Below are 19,564 nucleotides of genomic sequence, written 5' to 3'. Positions count from 1 at the left end.
TGAATTATGTTATGGTTGACTAGTTATGAACTAGTCAACCAAACACCTCATTGGGAACCGGAAGTACACAATCAGACAGCACCAGAGACAAAAATAAAAAAGCAAATACAGTACAATATTGTGTTAAACTAAGAAATAAAGGGATAGCAGACCTTTTCTTCTGCATAGTAAAGTTTCAAAGCTGTATTAAGTTAATGTTTAGTTGTAAACTTTTGAAAGAACCACCATAAAGTTTTGTTCAGAGTTACAAACATTTCAGAGTTATGAACAACCTCTGTTCCCAAGGTGTTCGTAACTCTGGGGTTCTACTGTACCTATAGTGAAAAAAAAAGATCTGAAATGAAGTATATTTTTGAAATGATCTCTCAAAACAGCGAAACAGATTTTTATCAAATTTTATAAAATAACTTCTGGCCCGAGAAGAAGAATGAAAAATGTCACATGAAAAAGGGGCTTGGTTTTGCCCATTTAGTTTGAAAGGGCTTCTTTCACCATTAGTGTGGCAATACCACTGAGATTTTTCAAGCTTTGCTTGTGCACATCTTATGATAACTTTCAAAGTTAGCCACAGAAACACCTGCTTGAGATAAAATCCAAAACCACTGCCACAAGCTGACGAACAGCAATTTTAAAGGTCCTGTAAGTTTAAGGTCTGACAGAGCAATAGATCCACTATATTTTTTTAATGACTGTATTGAACATACAATGTATTTTAATACAGTTGAACCTCACTAACACACACCTTGCTAAATCACACCCCTTATAACCTCCACAAAAATTGACAGTCTTGCTCCAGTTCTCAGCAAAGATTTAATAGCCGATGCTGTAGGGGAACTTCAGGGCACTAAAATTTGTTTTTTGGGTTTTTTTTACAAAATATGTTACAGAACATTTACTAGTATATGCAGTGTTGTTGTGGCTGTGTCAATCCCAGGATATTTGAGAGACAAGGTGGGTGAGGTGAGCTCTGGCTAACTGTCTCACTAACAGAAGTTGGTCCAATAAAAAATATTACCTCAGCCACCTTATCTCTTTAATTTACGAATATACTCTGGATTATTAGCCTATCAGTGGTTCTCAATCTTCTCTATACTGATACTCCTTTTCCACAACAAAAACTTACCCACCCACATCTGAATTCCCCTTTAATTTAGTCAGGATCTAGCCAGGTTGCCCTCTGCCATTTCGCTGCGTGAGAAGGGCAAGAGGGTTGCAACCCTTCAGGTTGTGAATCCCTGTCCTAAATAATTAACCTGAAACCACAGTTGAGAAAATACATGAAAATGCAGTACGTGTTTCATTGCCCTTGATTTGTTATTCTTCTGTTTGTTCATTTATTCACTAAGTCACAAAATTTAGTAACTCACTCTGTATCTCTCTGTCATTAGCATGTGATCGTAAAGTCCTATTCTGTGCATGAGGTATTGATTTGCCATCAATCCAGTGGAATTTCTTTGAGTGAATAACTATAAAGATATTGAATGGCTCTCTCTTCCTAGGGTTTAATTTTCTCCTAATTTTTAGAAAGAGAACATAATCCTTACTGAAAAGAGGGATGTATACAGTACCTCATCATTCAACATGGATTCAATCATGAGCCCCCAGAGATCTATAAAAGATGTCTTGTATCCTGCTTGGGTGCGCTGACTCAGCTCCCTATGATAATTCTTCAGACTTTCCAAGGAAAAAGCACTCATTTTGGATTTGGATGCTTGCTTCCGAGCTTCAATGATTAGCTCCCCTAGATCCTTCTGTGACCAATCATCATCTTCATACAAGTTTGTCATGGTCCTGGGAACAGGAAATACCATGTTAAAGACAACAGCGAATTAGAATTAGGAGACTGTGAAACTCAAAGGATCTATGTGGCAGAGCTTCATGCAACCTTTTTTCAGATTCACTTCACTTAAGCTAACTCACACCATTGATGTTTTGTTTAGAGTTTCAGAGATGAACAAATTCCAAAGCCCAGAGGGAAACTCATCTGACAACACTGGGTTTTGGGTCAAAGATGTGCAAAGCCACATGATTTCCAAGTTTCAACATGGTTTCCACCCAATGCAAAAAAAATTCAGTTGAGGTTCACTGTCAAAACTCAACACAGGTTTGCTTGAAACTTTACCCAGGATTGAGGAAATGTTCACAAATCTCTGGTAAACTCTCCTTGTTTCATCTGGTAATTTTTACTCCACTCCATTCAGAATATATACTGTATGGTAGGCTATCCAGTGACTCCCCACTGATATTCATGAATGGGGTTAGATTACCTAAAACGATCATTATTTTTGCTAGCTGAAATCTAAGTGCCAGGAAAAGAACTATTAGCTAGAAAATAAGAAAAATTTAGGTGAAAATGTTCTGAAGTATCTATAGGAGCCTAAGTCTCATTTTCAAAGGTGACATGGGAGCCTAAATCTCATTGATTTTCAATGAGACTTAAGGTCCCAAGTGCCTAAATCATTTTTTAAAATGGGACTTAGGCAACTTTGAAAATTTTACCCTTAGGCCGTGTCTACAGGAACTGTAGCTGAATAGCTAGGATGCTGTAGCTATGCTGGCATAACGCTGTAGTGTATTTCCAATCAAGATAACCTATTCCTTGAGCACTTCTCTCTCCCCCAGAAGCTTATAGAAGGATCAAATAAAATCTTATAAAATGAGCTCCTTACCATGTTGTCCCAGATGAGCCAGTGATGTATGAAACACAGTCGAGAACATTCAGTTTCTGAAGACCCAAAATGCTGCCATACATGGCTGTCAAAGCTCTTATCCCACCTCCTGTTGTTGTCACAGCCACAACTGGCACCTGTTCAACACACAATGGCAGAAAGTTGGTGACAAACAACACTGAGGAGCATTAATGGTTAAAAAGGAGAAAGATAAACAAAAGGTGAGCAAAAAATAAATCTGATCTGTGAGTGGTTACAGCATTCCCATAAATTGTGGCACAGCAAAATAATACAAGAAGGGCGGCCCTGCATATGCTTCATTCTAAATTGTTTGATACTCTCCTTGCTGCTGAATACAGTGAAGTTCAGATTCTTCCATTGTCAAAGTGGGTTGTTTTTTTAAAAATATGTATGGTAATTGGGGTCAAACTCACAGATCTGGGATTCTCCTAAACAGGGTATTCACCCGGAGGCCAACATAGGAATATAGGATTTGCCAGTCCAGACTAGAACACTGGTCTGTCAAATTTGAGACCTCCTTGGCCTGAACAGGACCTGGAGAGAAGACTTCCTCATGGAATGCCCTTCTCCTGGGCTGAATGGGGGACTGAAGGGGGTAGAACACTCATGTGCCTATTGTCCTGGCCTGGGGAAAGGAGAGAGAAGGATCCCCTAGGTATTGCCTTTCTACACAGGACACACACTACTTTCTCAGTCCCCCTCCAACAGCACATCACTCATTGTAACCAGCACCAACAGTGACTCCCACTGAAAGACCATGAAAGACTCCCCATTGATTTCAGTGGGCTTTGGACCAGGCTTTTGGTACCCAACAGGACTCAGCATTCATCTGGGGCAATACAGGACACAAGATTCTTCTGCCTCAACTACCTCATGGTCCTTCAGATCCTCCTCTAGCCGAAGAACCTTCTTCAGAGCAGCAGCAACCAGTTTCTTCCGATTCTTCAGAAAATTCTGTTCCTCTGTGCACAGGTCAAATCCCAAACGTACATCTAGTTTTCTTGAGCTGTTAAACAGGCCCTGAGTCCTGAAGCCAAGGAAAACCCACAAATTATTATCTGTTGTAGTCAATTTCAAGTCTCTCTCTCTCTCTCTCTCTCTATATATATATATATATAACCTTGGATATGTTTACAGAAAAGACATTCCAACACCTCTGTATAGACAGACTAATGTAAGAAATGAGATAGAGAAAGCAATATGTGCTTAAATTTAATTCAATAAGTGATCAATGGGACTAGAAGCATGTTTAAAGTTAAGCATGGGTTTATGTGCTTTGCTGGATCGGGGCCAAAAAGCTCAGCACCTTGCTGGGTAGAGCCCTAATCTGTGTACCATATAAGAACAAGGCTGTGGGAAGGGAGATGACGCCAGACCAGCCAGTGTGTGTACAGATTTCTAATTGCTAGTTTGACTGGTGCTTCTATGGCATCTAATGAAAGAGTTGCATTAAAATGATTAGCCTATTCGCAATGTGCTGCGTTTCATGACATATTCTCATCTGCTGTTGAAATCAACTACAGGTTATTCTGTTTTGTTAAATGATTGCAGCAAGACATTATTCCCCAGCAAGGAAAGGGAAAAGCTCTGCTGACATTATCCACTTCCAAAGAATAAGTGCCCTTCTCTTGCAATTGACAGATCCCCATGCCTGTATGGAGCTCTACTGATTTCAGTTGGGCCCTGTGGGGATCTATCCACACAGATCCAAAAGCAAGATTGGGACTCTCTTACCATTCTTTTGTCTTCACATGCAAATCAAACGTTCTGGTCTGAAAACCAAGAAAGCAAAAATTATAAGAGTCATCATATTTTTAGGCTTGTGTGTCCTCTCAGCCTTGGGATGAGTTTTACCTGCACCACAATTAGCACTGAAGCCACAGAGCCTGACCATCAATAATTCGAGAAATACAGTTATAGACAGACTCAAAACTAGAGCTGTGCGAATAACTGATTTTTCAGTTTACTGGACAATGCAAAACAAAAAATGGAGGGGGGGAGGGGAATTGTTTCAAATAGACCCGAAATGAATTTTTTTCCAGTTTTTTGGCTAACTGAAAAGTTTTTAAAAATTGTTTTGGATTGAATTAAATGTTACAGTCAATCCAAAATAATACGTTTCACTTCCAAGTTTTTAAATCTTTTTTTACAACTAAAATTGAGGCAAATTTGGAAACAAAAAGTTATTTTGAATTGAAAAAATCAAAAGCCTTTCATTTCAAAAATGTATTTTTCATTTTTTTTTTAATTTATTGCGGGGGAGGATTTCAACTGAAACAACACAGCATATTCAACACAAATTTGTGAAAAGTCTTCATCGACTCAAATCTGTATTTTTCATAAAAAAAGTTTCATCTGAAAAATTTCACACAGTTCTACTCAACACCACTAGTTAATCCTCAGCCTACTATTTTAACTCAATCTTTCCAATGTTTTCAGGCACCTGTACCAGTTTAAAAGACATAAGGCCTCAGCCAGTAATTGCCACCTTTAATTAAACTACGCATATCAATGTATGCTCTAAATACCAGACTAATTAGCCATGGACATGGGTTAATAATGGGCCAGAGCTTCAGCTATTATAAATCAGCGTAGTTCCATTGAGGTCAATGAGACTATGCTAATTTAGGCCATCTGAGATTCCAACCCTCTAGGTGCAAACTGATTTTTTACATTCATTTAGTGTGTGTGTGTGTGTGTGTGTGTGTGTGTGTGTGTGTGTGTGTGTGTGTGGATTTCACTCTGGTTTGTGGTTTTAATTTGAACTCCATTTCTCTTGTCTTCACTGATGAAAAAGGAGGGAGTGGAAGAAGGAAGTAAATCCCTCCCCGAAGCAGGTAGAGTTAAGCTGATGCACAGAGCACAAAGAAATTCTCCTGTTACAGGAAAGTCTGGTAGCACCACCTTCTATTAAGGTTGCCCAAACTTCCCATTATAGACCCTGTGTTTTCAGTTGTTTGTAACTTTGCCAGGTTTTAATGTTTGAGCTAAAAATTTTCCATGCTGGGTTTCTGCCTCAGGATGAATATTTTTGGAAAGCTTCAGACAGTGCGGTTCAGCCATTTCCAGGAATGAGTTTAAGGAAAAATTATTTTTTTTGTTCATGTTAGAAAAATTCTTATAATATTTTCATTGGAAGTTGCAGTGCCCCCATGCTTTGGAGCAGGGACTTGAAATTTGGCTTTTCTGTCAAGGATGTGCCATTTGTTATTCCCATGAAAATGCACCCAAATTTGACTAAATTCTAATTCTGTGAAACAAAAGCCAGACCAAGAAGAAAGACAAAAGTGGGATTTATGGGGGTGGGGGGTGAGACTAGAACTGACTGGGCAAGGATACTGGGACTGGAAGGTGGGCCAGGGGAGACTGGGAGGCAGTGGGACACTCAAACTGACTGATTGCAGGAAGATTGGTTTTGAGGCTCTGAGTGGGTGGAGAATGGGACTGAGAGTTGGGGTGAAGATTGGGACTGGCTAGGCAAGGAGATTGGGATTGAAATGTGAAGACAGGGTGTGGAAAAGAGGGGACTAGGCCATGGACAGGTGGAAAGAGATGGAGGAGAAGGGATCAATCTTGGGGGGAATGGACAGAAGGATCTGTGACCACTAGACATGCTAACCTGCAGAGCTTGGAATGGAACCCAGCATTCCTGAATCTCTAAATTCCTCTGCTCTCAGTAAATATCTGTGAAACCCACTAGCAAAGGGCATGTGTCACATCCCCTTCTAGTGCTGTTCCATATAGAGGATGACAACCATTATTTTTCAGTTTGCCATTTTTAAAACATTGGAAATTACAATTACAAAAAAATCAGTAAAAGAATATTAAGTTTTCACTGTCAACCATTCACAAGTTAGGAAATGCCACAATTAAGGTTACCTGTGCAACCTTAATTTGGCCTTTTGTGCATCCACATTATGATACAGTCTTTAATTTTTGATTAAACTATTTTTCCCCACAGGACCCCTGGTTCATTCAGTGCTCAGAATGGATCTGCTCTGGGGATGCATCTGGGTAGTAAACTAAAGACAACCCCTCTGTGGGACCCCTGTCTCATTTGTTGCAGAAGCTGGAAGTGTAGTGAATGGTGTACAGAAGATTAGAAGATGAGAAAGGATAGTCTCATGGTTAAGGCAGTTGAATGCTGTCCTGAAGAACTGGATTCTAATCCCTGCCTGTTCTACAGAATTCCTATGTGTTGCTGAGCAATTAATTTAAACCAGATTTTTCACAGGTGGTCATGAATTGAGGTCCACCTTAAGACCTTGTGATCTGATTTGCAGAAGTGGGGACACTTTGGACTTCAACTCCACTCTATCTCAGTTCTCCATCTGTAAAATGGGGATAATAATAGCTGTTCCTCTTGCAGGGCTGTTGGGAACATAGGCGCCGACTCCATGGGTGCTCTGGGGCTGGAGCACCCATGGGGAAAAATTAATGGGTGCTCTGCACCCACCGGCAGCCAAGCTCGCTCCCCCCGCCCGCCCCACCTCACCTCACCTCCGCTCCACCTCCTCCCCTGAGCGCACCATGTTCTCGCTCCCCCCGCCCGCCCCACCTCACCTCACCTCCGCTCCACCTCCTCCCCTGAGCGCACCATGTTCCCGGTCCTCCGCCTACCTCCCAGCACTTGCCGCCGGCAAACTAGCAAGCTCTGGGAGGGATGGGGAGGAACAGGAATGTGGCACACTTCGGGGAGGAGGCGGGGCTGGGGCAGGGATTTGGGGAAGGAGTTGGAATGGGGGCAGGGCAGGGGTGGGAGGGGTGGGGCAGAGGTGGAGTTGGGCTGGGGCTGGGGACAGAGCGGGGTCAAGCACCCACCGGCATGATCAGAAGTCAGCGCATATGGTTGGGAGGATAAATTAATCAGTGTTTCTGAAACACTCAGATACTATTATGATGAGTAAGGCTACGTTTTAGACGCGGATATTTTTAGTAAAAGTCATGGACAGATCATGGGCAGTAAACAAAAATTCATGGCCCATGACTTGTACTATACCCCTGACTAAATCTTGGGAGTGCTATGGGTGGGCGTCCCAGAGGGTGAGGGGGGCCACAGGTGCTCGGGGGGCAGTCTAGGGAGCATCGCGAGTGCTGGGGGGAGGTCCAGGGGCACCACGGTTGCTCAGGTGGGAGCAGCCCGGGACCCCCACTGGTGCTGGGGCGGGGGTGTGGTTGGCGGGGCTTGCAGGCTCCCTACCCGGCTTCTTGGAAGTGGCAATATATGCCTCTCTATGCTCCTAGAACTGCAGCCAATGGGAGCTGCGGGGACGGTGCCTGTATGCAGAGGCAGCATGCTGAGCTAGGACATGCAAAGGGGATGTTGCCACTTGCGGGGAGCCCTCTCAAAGTAAGCACCGCACAGAGCCCTCACCCCCTTCCACGCCCCCAACCCCCAGCCCTGAGCCCCCCCACCAAAACTTCTCCTGCTGCTGCTAGGGTGGGCGGGGCGTGGCGTGGCGTGGCCCAAGGTTGCCCCAGCAACGGCCGGTGCAACTGGCCCAGAGGCTGCCTGAGCTGCTCAGACAGCTCCGGAGCCATCCGCACCAGCTGCTGCAGAAGGCACGGAGGTCACAGAAAGTCCATGACCTCCTTGACAAACTTGCAGTCTTAGTGATGAGCACCATACAAAATCCCATGAGGAAATTAATAATTGTGTCTTTGGAGCAGGGTTTGAATAGTGGGGAGTAGATGAGGCCACAAATTTAAAGAGGAGAGATCAAAATATTGAACAACTGCTTATTAAATGAGCACCATCCATCCTGTGAGCTGAATGAGGCAAAGGTCCTGTGGGAAAAAATAGCATGTAGTCATATAATTAAAAATGGTATTATAATGCATCTGCTCAACGGAACTGAACTGAAGTTATACAGGCAATCTTAATTCTGGTATCTCTTAACTTTCCAGTGCTTGACTTTGCAACCTTCATGTTCTTTTAACAAGTGAATGTGTCTGTGTGTAAGCAACAACATGTAAACTGACTGGAGTTTAATGACAATGCAAAGTTATTTCCCTGTAAGTTGAAAGCATCCTGGTTTGGTATTTATTCTATAAAGATTGGTGGGTCAACACTCACCTCTCCTATTGTTACTTTATCTTGAATGGGAAGTGAATTCAGAGCTAGAGTCAGGGACTCACTTTCATCTTGACTTGAGGAAGACTAAAAAGAAAATGGTAGGGGAGGTTAATTGTAATACAACAAGGAGGAAATGGTTAAACATTTTGCCCCCATACTTCCAAGTCCCCAGAAAAGATAAACCAATGAGCTGTGTTCATAAAGGTCTGTAATGATAACGTACCACAGAGAGCTGTCTCATCTTTGGTAGTGCAATGCCCAGCTCTGAGTGATTATACTTGATATAGTGAAATCTGGCAGGAGAAGCAGGACAAAGGTAGGAGCTCAGTGAAAGGTTCTGGGTTCCTTCATAGGATCCTTCCATTGTAAATGCGAATTTTCTTTCTAAACAGGTGACAAAACAAACATTGAACCCATGATTATCACATCTTTAACTAATTTAAAACAACATTTCAGAGTTCTCTACATTAAGTTCATAATGTGGATGCTGCTTAATAAGCCAACAATGTTCCAAGACACCATATAAACCATGTATCCATAATGTTTTATAGCCATAATAAACATTGTCTAGGGGCCCAGTCCTATGAGCACCATCAACTCCCAGTGAAATCAATGAGGGGACTTGGCATCTCTCACAATCAGGCCATAAGGCATTTACACTGTAGAGTACAAGGGAGTTCCATATAAAAGGGATTCATGTAACTGGGAGGATTGCCCTATAAGAGAGTCATATTACACTCCAATACAGAAAAGCTCTTCTACTATACACTACACTCATTTTGACAGCCAGTGGTTTAGGTGACATAAACAATTATACTGATTTATCTGTGCATCTTGACTTCAGTTTTAGTTCCTTTATGAAACAATCTCGTTATATTCTAACGATCTGCACTATAATTCTTGCTTGGAGTGTTAGAGCATTGCAGTAGCAGTTCTTTCACTGCTGGTGAGATACCAGACATTCAAAACCCCTGGTTTCAGTTGATTATAACTTTATCTGGAAATTCCTGTTTCTGGAAGGGTGGGATTTTCAAACCAGCTCAGTGCTGGCATACCTCAGTTCACAGTGAAATCAAAGAGAATCCAACCCTTCATCTACTTGATTATTCTTCAGTTAGCTAGGGAGTGTTAAAACATTTTTAGCTCTTATGCAATGTTTTAGACACTTTTGGCACTCAGAGAATTCAAAAGTTTGTCTGTATAAACTTAAAAATTGGTATTTACAGTAGATAGGTTTGGTTTGGGCCAAACCTCTCCATTCTCTATGAACAACAGGAAAAGTACCACATCAATCCACATATTTAAGACTATATAGGCCAACCATGGAATCCCTAAAAGAATTTTCTCAGTCAAGGAACTTGGCTCTGATCTAGCATGAGAGCAAGTGTCCCTGACTTCAGTGTGAAGATCCACATGCTTACATGTTTTGTTGGATCAGGGACCAACACATGATATTTTAAAAGTTGCATTACAAATCCATAAGGCTATGGATATAGAGGAAACAAAATGGCTATGCACAGCCGAAGATGTGCAATTATCTCAGGTAATATAGAGTATATTTCAGGTCTCAAACTGCTGGTATTTTTGTCTGAAAAGGGCAATTAGAAATTTTTAAATTGAGAAAAGAGCTTTGTTTCTCACCCCACTTACTCCCATCTTCTCTGAACTCAAACACCTGGAGGCATTTCGCTCCAACTCTTGGAATAGATCAGGCATGGAAAATTTCCTCTCCATATATGAATGTTTCAGAAAACCATGAGCATCCGGCAACAGGATGCTGTGATGGAAACTATTCTGTTTAATTAACTACAGTTGGTGTTCAATTGTGAATGCTGTAATACTCCCTATAGGTTGTCTGATCATTTAGAACCTGATCCAAAGCCCATAGGACTCGATGGGAATTTCTCCTTTCCTTTAAAACACCAAATGCCCTTACTGTAATGCATATCAACAAATCACCCCAGAAATGGTAGATACTGTTCTGTTGAAATTTTGCTATAAAATTTTAACCAGTTTCATCCAACTCTACCAGTTAAGGAGGTACTAACCTGTGGATTCCTTCTTTATCCTCCCCTCATCCACCTGAACTTCCAAACAGGAAACTTCACGAGACTGTACCAGAGACAACGAATAAAAGATAGATAAAATGACACAAACAAAACTAAATCTGATTCCCCTGCTAGTCTCTTGCTATCCAGATGGGAAGGAGGTGGGGGTGTTGTGCAGACTGCAAGATCAGCCCCTGGGAGGACTAATTACTCCATGATGCTTTGCAACAGCTTCCAATGAAAGTCTCTGGAGAGACTCGTGTCTAGTCCTCAGCTGAAGGGATGGTGGGTTGAGACTTACTATATGACTTCTAGGATGGGTGTATATGGATGGAGAAAACAGAAGTATCCTCAGGCCTGCACCAAGGAGGCAATAGATTCCCCAGGAAAAAAAAAGAGAGAAAGCTACTGAAATAACAGCTGTAATTGAAAGGACCAGCCACAGAAGAAGCTTTACAGTTATATAGATATATTGCTACCTCATACCAGCCACACTATCGGTAATGGTGTATGGGAAATCTCACAGCTAGTCCAATTTTAGCTTCTCCCAACAGGAGTCACTCTAGATAATGGAGCAGGAACACTGGCTGTGAGGATGCTCACAGCTGTACCACTTCTAGTCTTTGCCATTCGGTGACACTCTGTGGGACTGTGGAGGAGCGCGGCTTGGGGCAGTTCACAGCTCTTCCAGTTTCTCCTAACATGGGAGATGTGCGGGAGAGCGGACTGTCATGTTCACTGATTTTAGAGTAACAGCCGTGTTAGTCTGTATTTGCAAAAAGAAAAGGAGGACTTGTGGCACCTTAGAGACTAATCAATTTATTTGAGCATAAGCTTTCGTGAGCTACAGCTCACTTCATCCGATGCATCCGATGAAGTGAGCTGTAGCTCACGAAAGCTTATGCTCAAATAAATTGGTTAGTCTCTAAAGTGCCACAAGTCCTCCTTTTCTTTTTGTCATGGTCACTGGGATCCAATGCCAGCCTATTTCTCAGAAGAGATTTTGTGTTGGAAGGATAACTGTGGGGCAACTCGTTCTCTGTTCAAAGCAGTATGATGTGCATTACTATACAGTAGAGGAAAGATAATAGAAAATAAAAATTACCACTAATACACCATTGGTAGCAATGTTTTCAGGAAGATCTGGACTAAAAAGAAAGAAATAAATATATTCAGTTCATAACTAGTATTTAAATAATAATTTAAGGACATGAATTGCCATTTTTGTTCTTTATTTGTATTTTGCTTATTTTAATTTTTATGTCACTCTTGGAAGTGTTGGGTCTGACAGCACAGGCTAGCAACAGGAGTAATTCTCAATGTGTGTTCCAGTTTTCCTCATATTCCTGTGAAACTCTAAAGAGATCTGGCTTTTTAAAGCTCCTGCTATTCCAGTACTAGAGCTGTGCTGAGCAGAGACTGCTGATTGTGCGAAAAGAGGGTAGTTTTCAAATGTACATCAAGCTGAATTTGCTGACAGGTAGAAACCACTGAATATACTCCATTGGCCAAAAATATCCACACTTGACTCTGGAGGACCAGAGCTGAAAGGCTAATGAATTAGTCCAACATGTCATAATAAGCATAAGGAGACAATTTTTCCCCATTCACTCTGAACATCAATAGCAAAACTAAATTTAAAACTGAGATATACATGCCCATCTTATTATTTCACAGAAATGGGTTAGAAGCCTTTTTAGTACTTAAATCTGTTTTAAATGCCAAATACAGACCAACTGGTGGGGGAAATCAGCAGACATTCCTGCACTTCCCTCAATTTTCATTTTAGCTTTAAAATTCACCTGGATGCCTAAGTGTGACCTCATTAAAACAACATTGCCAACTATTTCACTACTCAATGCCATTCAGAAACATCCAGCTAATGTACTTGTCCAGTAAGGCTGAACATACACTATCAACTACATCCACATGGGTCTGGCCACGTGGCTTTAGGTGAAAGCAAGTGTACAAATCATGTTCCTTGTTGTTAATTGATCTGATGCCTCTATCAATTATGTTATTTGACAACACTTGGATTTTTCTCACCTGCTCTCCATTGTGAATTCAACCTCTAGCTCTTCCTTTCCCTAAAAATGGAAATGAATTAAGTCATTACATGATTACTCTTCTCCATAAAGATACTGTATAAATCTGACCCCTTGATATGCATAGAACTTCCGCAAAGTAACTTTTCCCTCGTCTTGGTGCAAATGCAATGTGCTTCATTTTCTTCAGTTTCAATCTAATTTATATTATATCCATTATATTATTCTGCTTTCCAGTAGCTGATTTTCCCATTACCAGGAGAGGCTTTTGAAATAAGTCACACCTGTCACTCTCTTTTCCCTCTTTGGGGAATGATGAAGAGAGAGAAATATTTCTGAATGAGCAATAGACAGCTTCACCTGTCTTTGAAAACTTTCCTTACCTTAGCAGCAACAGTACCTAACCTGCTTGGTCACAATACACCACATAAGTCATCAGACATTAAACTTTCCTTTCAACTGACCTTACATTCTACTGACAATAATTTGTCACTTAAGAAAACATGAAATACGGGGCCCAATTTTCTGATATATGTACCCAAATCTGAATTTGGAGACTTAAATTATAAAATTGGCATTAATATTTCTCAGAGCACCCCAGCATAGAATCAGTTTGTATTTACCACAAAGATGTGGATTTAAGTCCTATTTAGACATTCATGTTTGAACATTGGGCTCACAGTACATAACTGCTGCATCAGTTGTTTCTGTGTCAGTGCAAAATAGATCCACAGATCAGAACCACTAGCTCCAACTGCAAAAGAGCCTCTAATGCCATTAGGGGTGAAACTACAGTCTTTGGCTGGTTCAGCCTTGCTATGAAGATCAGCAATAAGACAGACTTGGTCAACAGTGTCAGATTCTCACCAACATCCTTTAAACAACTGTGTGAAGGTGCTTGTCCACACTTTTATTTTAAATACAGAAACAATGTTGTGGTGTCTTACAATGAGGCAAGCTGAGAAGTTGATATGGGGAGATGGCTAATACTGTAAGTACACAGCAAGGAAAAAATAAGTTTGAACATTTACGGGGAAAACTGAGATAAGTGTATCCTTCTTATCAAGTTCTGCCTTTGATTTCAGTCCTCACCTGTGGATTCACCAGAAAGTTCAGCCGAACTGTTTCTCCAAGTTGGATTTTAGATACATCAAAAAAAACAGTGAGGAGATGGTCATCTGGAGTGTGTTCATCTTCATCACAGACTTTCAGCTCCAGGATATTCTAGAAACAAAAGTAAGATAAATCTTAAAAGTGTAGGAAACAGAAGTTCCAGCCCTCACAAGTGGGGAAATGAACTGCAGAATTCATAGAATCATAGACCTTAAGGTCAGAAGGGACCATTTTGATCATCTAGTCTGACCTCCTGCACAACACAGACCACAGAATTTCACCCACCCACTCCTGTAACAAACCCCTAACCTATGTCTGAGCTACTGAAGTCCTCAAACCGTGGTTTAAAGTCTTCAAGGTGCAGAGAATCCTCCAGCAAGTGACCTGTGCCCCATGCTGCAGAGGAAGGCAAAAACCCCCCAAGGCCTCTGCCAATATGCCCTGGAGGAAAATTCCTTCCCGACGCCAAATATGGCAATCAGCTAAACTCTGAGCATGTGAGCAAGACTCACCAGCCAGATACCCAGGAAAGAATTCTCTGTTGTAACTCAGATCCCACCCCAGCTAACATCCCATCACAGGCTATTGGGCATATTTACCGCTAATAGTCAACGATCAATTAATTGCCAAAATTAGGCTATCCCATCATTCCATTTCCTCCATAAACTCATCAAGCTTAGTCTTGAAGCCAGATAGGTCTTTTGCCCCCACTACTCCCCTTGGAAGGCTGTTCCAGAACTTCACTCCTCTGATGGTTAAAAACCTTTGTCTAATTTCAAGTCTAAACTTGCTGGTGGCCAGTTTATATCCATTTGTTCTTGTGTCCACATTGGTACTGAGCTTAAATAATTCCTCTCCCTCCCTGGTATTTATCCCTCTGATATATTTATAGAGAGCAATCATATCTCCCCTCTACCTTCTTTTAGTTAGGCTAAACAAGCCAAGCTCTTTGAGTCTCCTTTCATAAGACAGGTTTTCCATTCCTTGGATCATCCTAATAGCCCTTCTCTGTACCTGTTTCAGTTTGAATTCATCCTTCTTAAACACGGGAGACCAGAACTGCACACAGTATTCCAGATGAGTGCCTTGTATAATGGTACTAACACCTCCTTATCTCTACTGGAAATACCTCGCCTGATGCATCCCAAGACCACATTAGCTTTTTTCACAGCCGTATCACATTGGCGGCTCATAGTCATCCTGTGATCGACCAATACTCCGAGGTTCTTCTCCTCCTCTGTTACTTCCAAGTGATGCGTCCCCAACTTATAATAAAACGTTTTGTTATTAATCCCTAAATGCATGACCTTGCACTTATCACTATTAAATTTCATTCTATTACTATTACTCCAGTTTACAAGGTCATCCAGATGTTCCTGTATGATATCCCCATCCTTCTCTGTATTGGCAATACCTCCCAGCTTTGTGTCATTGGCAAACTTTATTAGCACATTCCCACTTTTTGTGCCAAGGTCAGTAAAAAAAAAAGATTAAATAAGAATGGTCCCAAAACCAATCCCTGAGGAACTCCACTAGTAACCTCCTTCCAGCCTGACAGTTCACCTTTCAGTGTGACCCGTCGTAGTCTCCCCTTTAACCAGTTCCTTAGCCACCTTTCAGTTTTCATGTTGATTCCCATCTTTTCCAATTTAATTAATAATTCCCCATGTGAAACCATATCAAATGCCTTACTGAAATCAAGGTAAATTAGATCCACTGCATTTCCTTTGTCTAAAAAATCTGTTACCTTCTCAAAGAAGGAGATCGGGTTGGTTTGGCACGAAATACCTTTTGTAAAACCATGTTGTATTTTGTCCCAATTACCATTGACCTCAATGTACTTAACTACTTCCTCCTTCAAATTTTTTTCCAAGACCTTGCATATTACAGATGTCAAACTAACAGGCCTGTAGTTATCTGGAACACCTTTTTTCCCTTTCTTAAAAATAGGAACTATGTTAGCAATTCTCCAATCATACGGTACAACCCCTGAGTTTACATTAAAAAAATCTTGCTAATGGGCTTGCAATTTCGTGTGCCAGTTCCTTTAATATACTTGGATGAAGATTAACTGGGCCCCCCGATTTAGTCCCATTAAACTGTTCGAGTTTGGCTTCTACCTCGGATGTGGTAATATCTACCTCCATATCCTCACTCCCATTTGTCAACCTAGCATTATCCCTAACTTCCTCATTAGCCTCATTAAAGACTGAGGCAAAGTATTTGTTTAGATATTAGGCCATGCCTAGTTTATCCTTAACCTCCACTCCATCCTCAGTGTTTAGCGGTCCCACTTCTTCTTTCTTTGTTTTCTTCTTATTTATATGACTATAGAACCTTTTACTATTGGTTTTAATTGCCTTTGCAAGGTCCAAACTCTACATGGCTTTTGGCCTTTCTCACTTTATCCCTACAAGTTCTGACCTCAATAAAGTAGCTTTCCTTGCTAATCCCTCCCATCTTCCACTCCTGGTAGGCTTTCTGCTTTTTCTTGGTCACCTCTCTGAGAAGAATTAAAAGGTGAGTGATAAAATGAGACAGAGAAAACAGGAAAGGGGATGTTTGGCAGTGACCCAGCTGTGAATAAGTATATTTAAAGTCTAAATAAAATATTGCTTTGTTGCCTGCCCACTTTTAGTGTCAAAGGCTAGAAGTGTGGTCAAATAATACTCAGCTACCTTTACATGAATTAAGACATGCAACCTCTACTGAGTTGGCTCAAAGATTTATCTACAGTAATCCCTGCTATCCAAAAAACTATTCTTATCCCCTCTGTGAGAAAGAAATGGAAGATGTAATGTTACATAGTATACATATTATGGTAACCATTATATGGTTATTGCCAGGTATATCCACCCCAAGTACTATAGTGGGGCAGGGAAATTACTGTTAAGCTCCTGGTGATTACAGGATCAATCCATATTTATTTATTTCCAGTAATCAACACTGCAGGTCAGCTGGTGATTATTTTTATACCCAATAAATGTAATAGCTTATAATATAAAACGAACTAGTATAATTACTGCATAATTATATATGCCTTGTGCTCCTGCCTGCTGTGAGATGAAGAGGGAAGCAAAACTGCACAAAAATGTGTGATGGGGCTGTGCAGAGGGGAAAATAGTTACCCTAAATATTCTCCCTTTCTGCAAAACAATATGAGGCTTGCTAACCAGTTCGGAAGTGTAATTCAATTTGCCATCAGCGAGCAATGGTAGCTAGGTGGAGATACGTGTCCTCACATCTTGTACACAAAGGTATAAAAAACTCTCTAGAGGCAGCAAAGTAGCTGAGTAGAAATGTGACATCTTGTGCAATACTAGTTGCTGCTCAAGTGTGGCCACGCATCTTTTCCAGTATAACCAGCCTTTCCACATTACTTTGTTTGGTGTTCATGTGCTATGTGAGTTCTAGTGTGCACAGTTCAACAGCCTAGGCCTTGCAACTCAGCATCCAGGTTGGGCTGAGGGGTTTCCTAGTTTGAGGCTGCGGCACATAGCTGGGATACAAAGCAGCACTTTCATTGCTGTGAAAAGTCTCGTTTTACTATTTCAGAAATGGTCAGGGTGCAAGGGTCATTTGAGGAGTTTGGTTGGCAGGACTAGAGATCTACCAGCCCCTGACAACAAGGAGTTCACGGTGTCTTACCTTGACCTGACTCTGAATCCTGAAGTGGAAGGTTTCATTCCACACTGGGTTTTTGGAGTTCTTGACAGTTTTGGTCCGGGCCTTTTTGACTGAAGCAGTCGGTAGCCATAGGCTCACATAGCAATCAGACTGGGTTACTGTGTAAGAAAGGAACAGATTAAATGGAAATGAAGTAATATACTATATCTAGGGCTAATTTATTTATTGAATTTACTCTATGTATACATGGCGATCTAGATAATTCAGTACACTAAGGTAGCTGATGTTCCATCATGCCTGTCCAATATGGCGCCATTTGCCCCAACCAATTTTCTCTTTTTGCAAAACTATTAGCATTTTTAATTATTGGAAAAATAATGAATGAACTTAAACCTGTTCAAAATGCATAGCTATATTGTACTCTCTACCAAGGAGATAGAGAATCAAGTTTGTATGCTTTGCATTATCTGGGGCTTCAGAAAGGGTTAATAGTCTACAAATCATTGTGTATCAGAAAAGCTCTGCCCTGAACTGGTCTAGGAATCATCTCATGTTTGGCTCTCACTCTGAAGGAGAAAGGAAGGTGTAAGGATCCTCTTTTCTTTCACCAGCCACACGAGAGGATTTCTCCCCGAGTGCTTGCCAGAATTGGGAGGAAATGCATGGGCAGCATGGTCATCTATGCACCATGCCCCGCTCCCAATGTGCTTTGCTCTCTAAGCGGGTGCTCGTCTGGTCAGCCAGCTAGCATATTTTCTGCTGTCAGCAGTGTGTGCTGCTCCTAATCAAAGTAGCAGCATGTACACTTGGCAGTGCACTTCACTAGCCCCCTCTGCAACCATAGGATGCATGATCAGCACCACTATCACCATTCCCCTAAGATCAGGGCAGGATTGTGACTAAGAATCTCCCAATGCCAACTGGCAAGGGGATTACAAAAACTATCCTGGTCCTGGTATGTACATTCTAGTTCACCAACATATATCACGAGAAATCTTAAATGAAAGCCAGGGTCACACTGGTCATTAATATTGTTGTAAAAGGTAAGGAGTTATGTATCTATAGGGAAAATATGTTCCTAAAGTCTGTTTCAGGGCATAGCTGACAAACAGGTTTCCTGCCAAAAGATGCGTATTCACTTGTCTCTGTTGACATTTAAATTAAGTGTTGTAAGCCAACACAATGGAAGCTCAGTTTACATTCAAAGTCAACAGGGGGATGTGAAATCAACAGGGAGGCAGTACACCAGAGAATAGGCTGCAGGGGGTTATTTGATTCTGGGTACAAACAATGAACTCTGGGGGAAATGAGCAGAAGGCAGGAAGACACCACTTTATCCTGCACCTAGGAAGTAATCAGGCAGTACACTTACAAATGGGATCACAAGCTGCCCTGGTTGAAATGCTGCAAAGGTCATTTGGGGTGAGATAAACTTCTTTAGATAGGAGGCTAACCTGTTAAGTTTAGTCTCTAGATATCATATTATGATTTTATTTGATACATAACCTTTTGTTGTACTTTGCAAGTGGCTTTATTAATCTTCATCTTGTTGATTTCAGACCAATTCTCTAATTTGTCAAGGTCCTTTTGAATTCTAATCCTATCCTCCAAAGGGTTTACAACCACTCCCAGGTTGGTGTCATCTGCAAATTGTATAAGATTTCTCTTCATTCCATTGTCCAAGTCATTAATGAAAATATTTACTAGTATCTGATCCAGGACAGATGCCTGGGGGAACCCACTCGACTCTTTCTCCTAGTTTGACAGCAAATCCCTGATAACTACTCTTTGAATACAGTTTTTCAACCAGTTTTGCACACGCTTTATGGTAATTTCCTCTAAACCACATCTCCTTAGTTTGCATATGAGAATGTCATGGGGGCCTCTATCAAAACCCTTACTAAAACCAAGATATATCATGTCTACAGCTTTCCCCTACCCTCTACGAGGCCAGTAATACTGTCA

The 19,564-nt window shown here is 41.3% G+C and overlaps 1 protein-coding gene across 1 annotated transcript in view; it reads right to left on the bottom strand.

The window, feature by feature from the left end:
• The window catches only part of LOC140913610 (cytosolic phospholipase A2 epsilon-like), a 45,491-nt gene that overhangs the window by 11,802 nt on the left and 14,125 nt on the right, over window positions 1–19,564 (bottom strand). The window contains 11 exon segments of the mRNA XM_073350337.1: window positions 1,569–1,791; window positions 2,670–2,806; window positions 3,561–3,696; window positions 4,425–4,462; window positions 8,767–8,863; window positions 8,997–9,150; window positions 10,815–10,878; window positions 11,920–11,962; window positions 12,861–12,901; window positions 13,952–14,083; window positions 17,621–17,757. Coding sequence (XP_073206438.1) covers window positions 1,569–1,791; window positions 2,670–2,806; window positions 3,561–3,696; window positions 4,425–4,462; window positions 8,767–8,863; window positions 8,997–9,150; window positions 10,815–10,878; window positions 11,920–11,962; window positions 12,861–12,901; window positions 13,952–14,083; window positions 17,621–17,757 — 1,202 coding nt within the window.

This window comes from Lepidochelys kempii, chromosome 6 (assembly GCF_965140265.1).
Source record: "Lepidochelys kempii isolate rLepKem1 chromosome 6, rLepKem1.hap2, whole genome shotgun sequence".
Lineage (NCBI taxonomy): Eukaryota > Metazoa > Chordata > Testudines > Cheloniidae > Lepidochelys > Lepidochelys kempii.
This window is presented reverse-complemented; position numbering and strand designations above follow the sequence as displayed.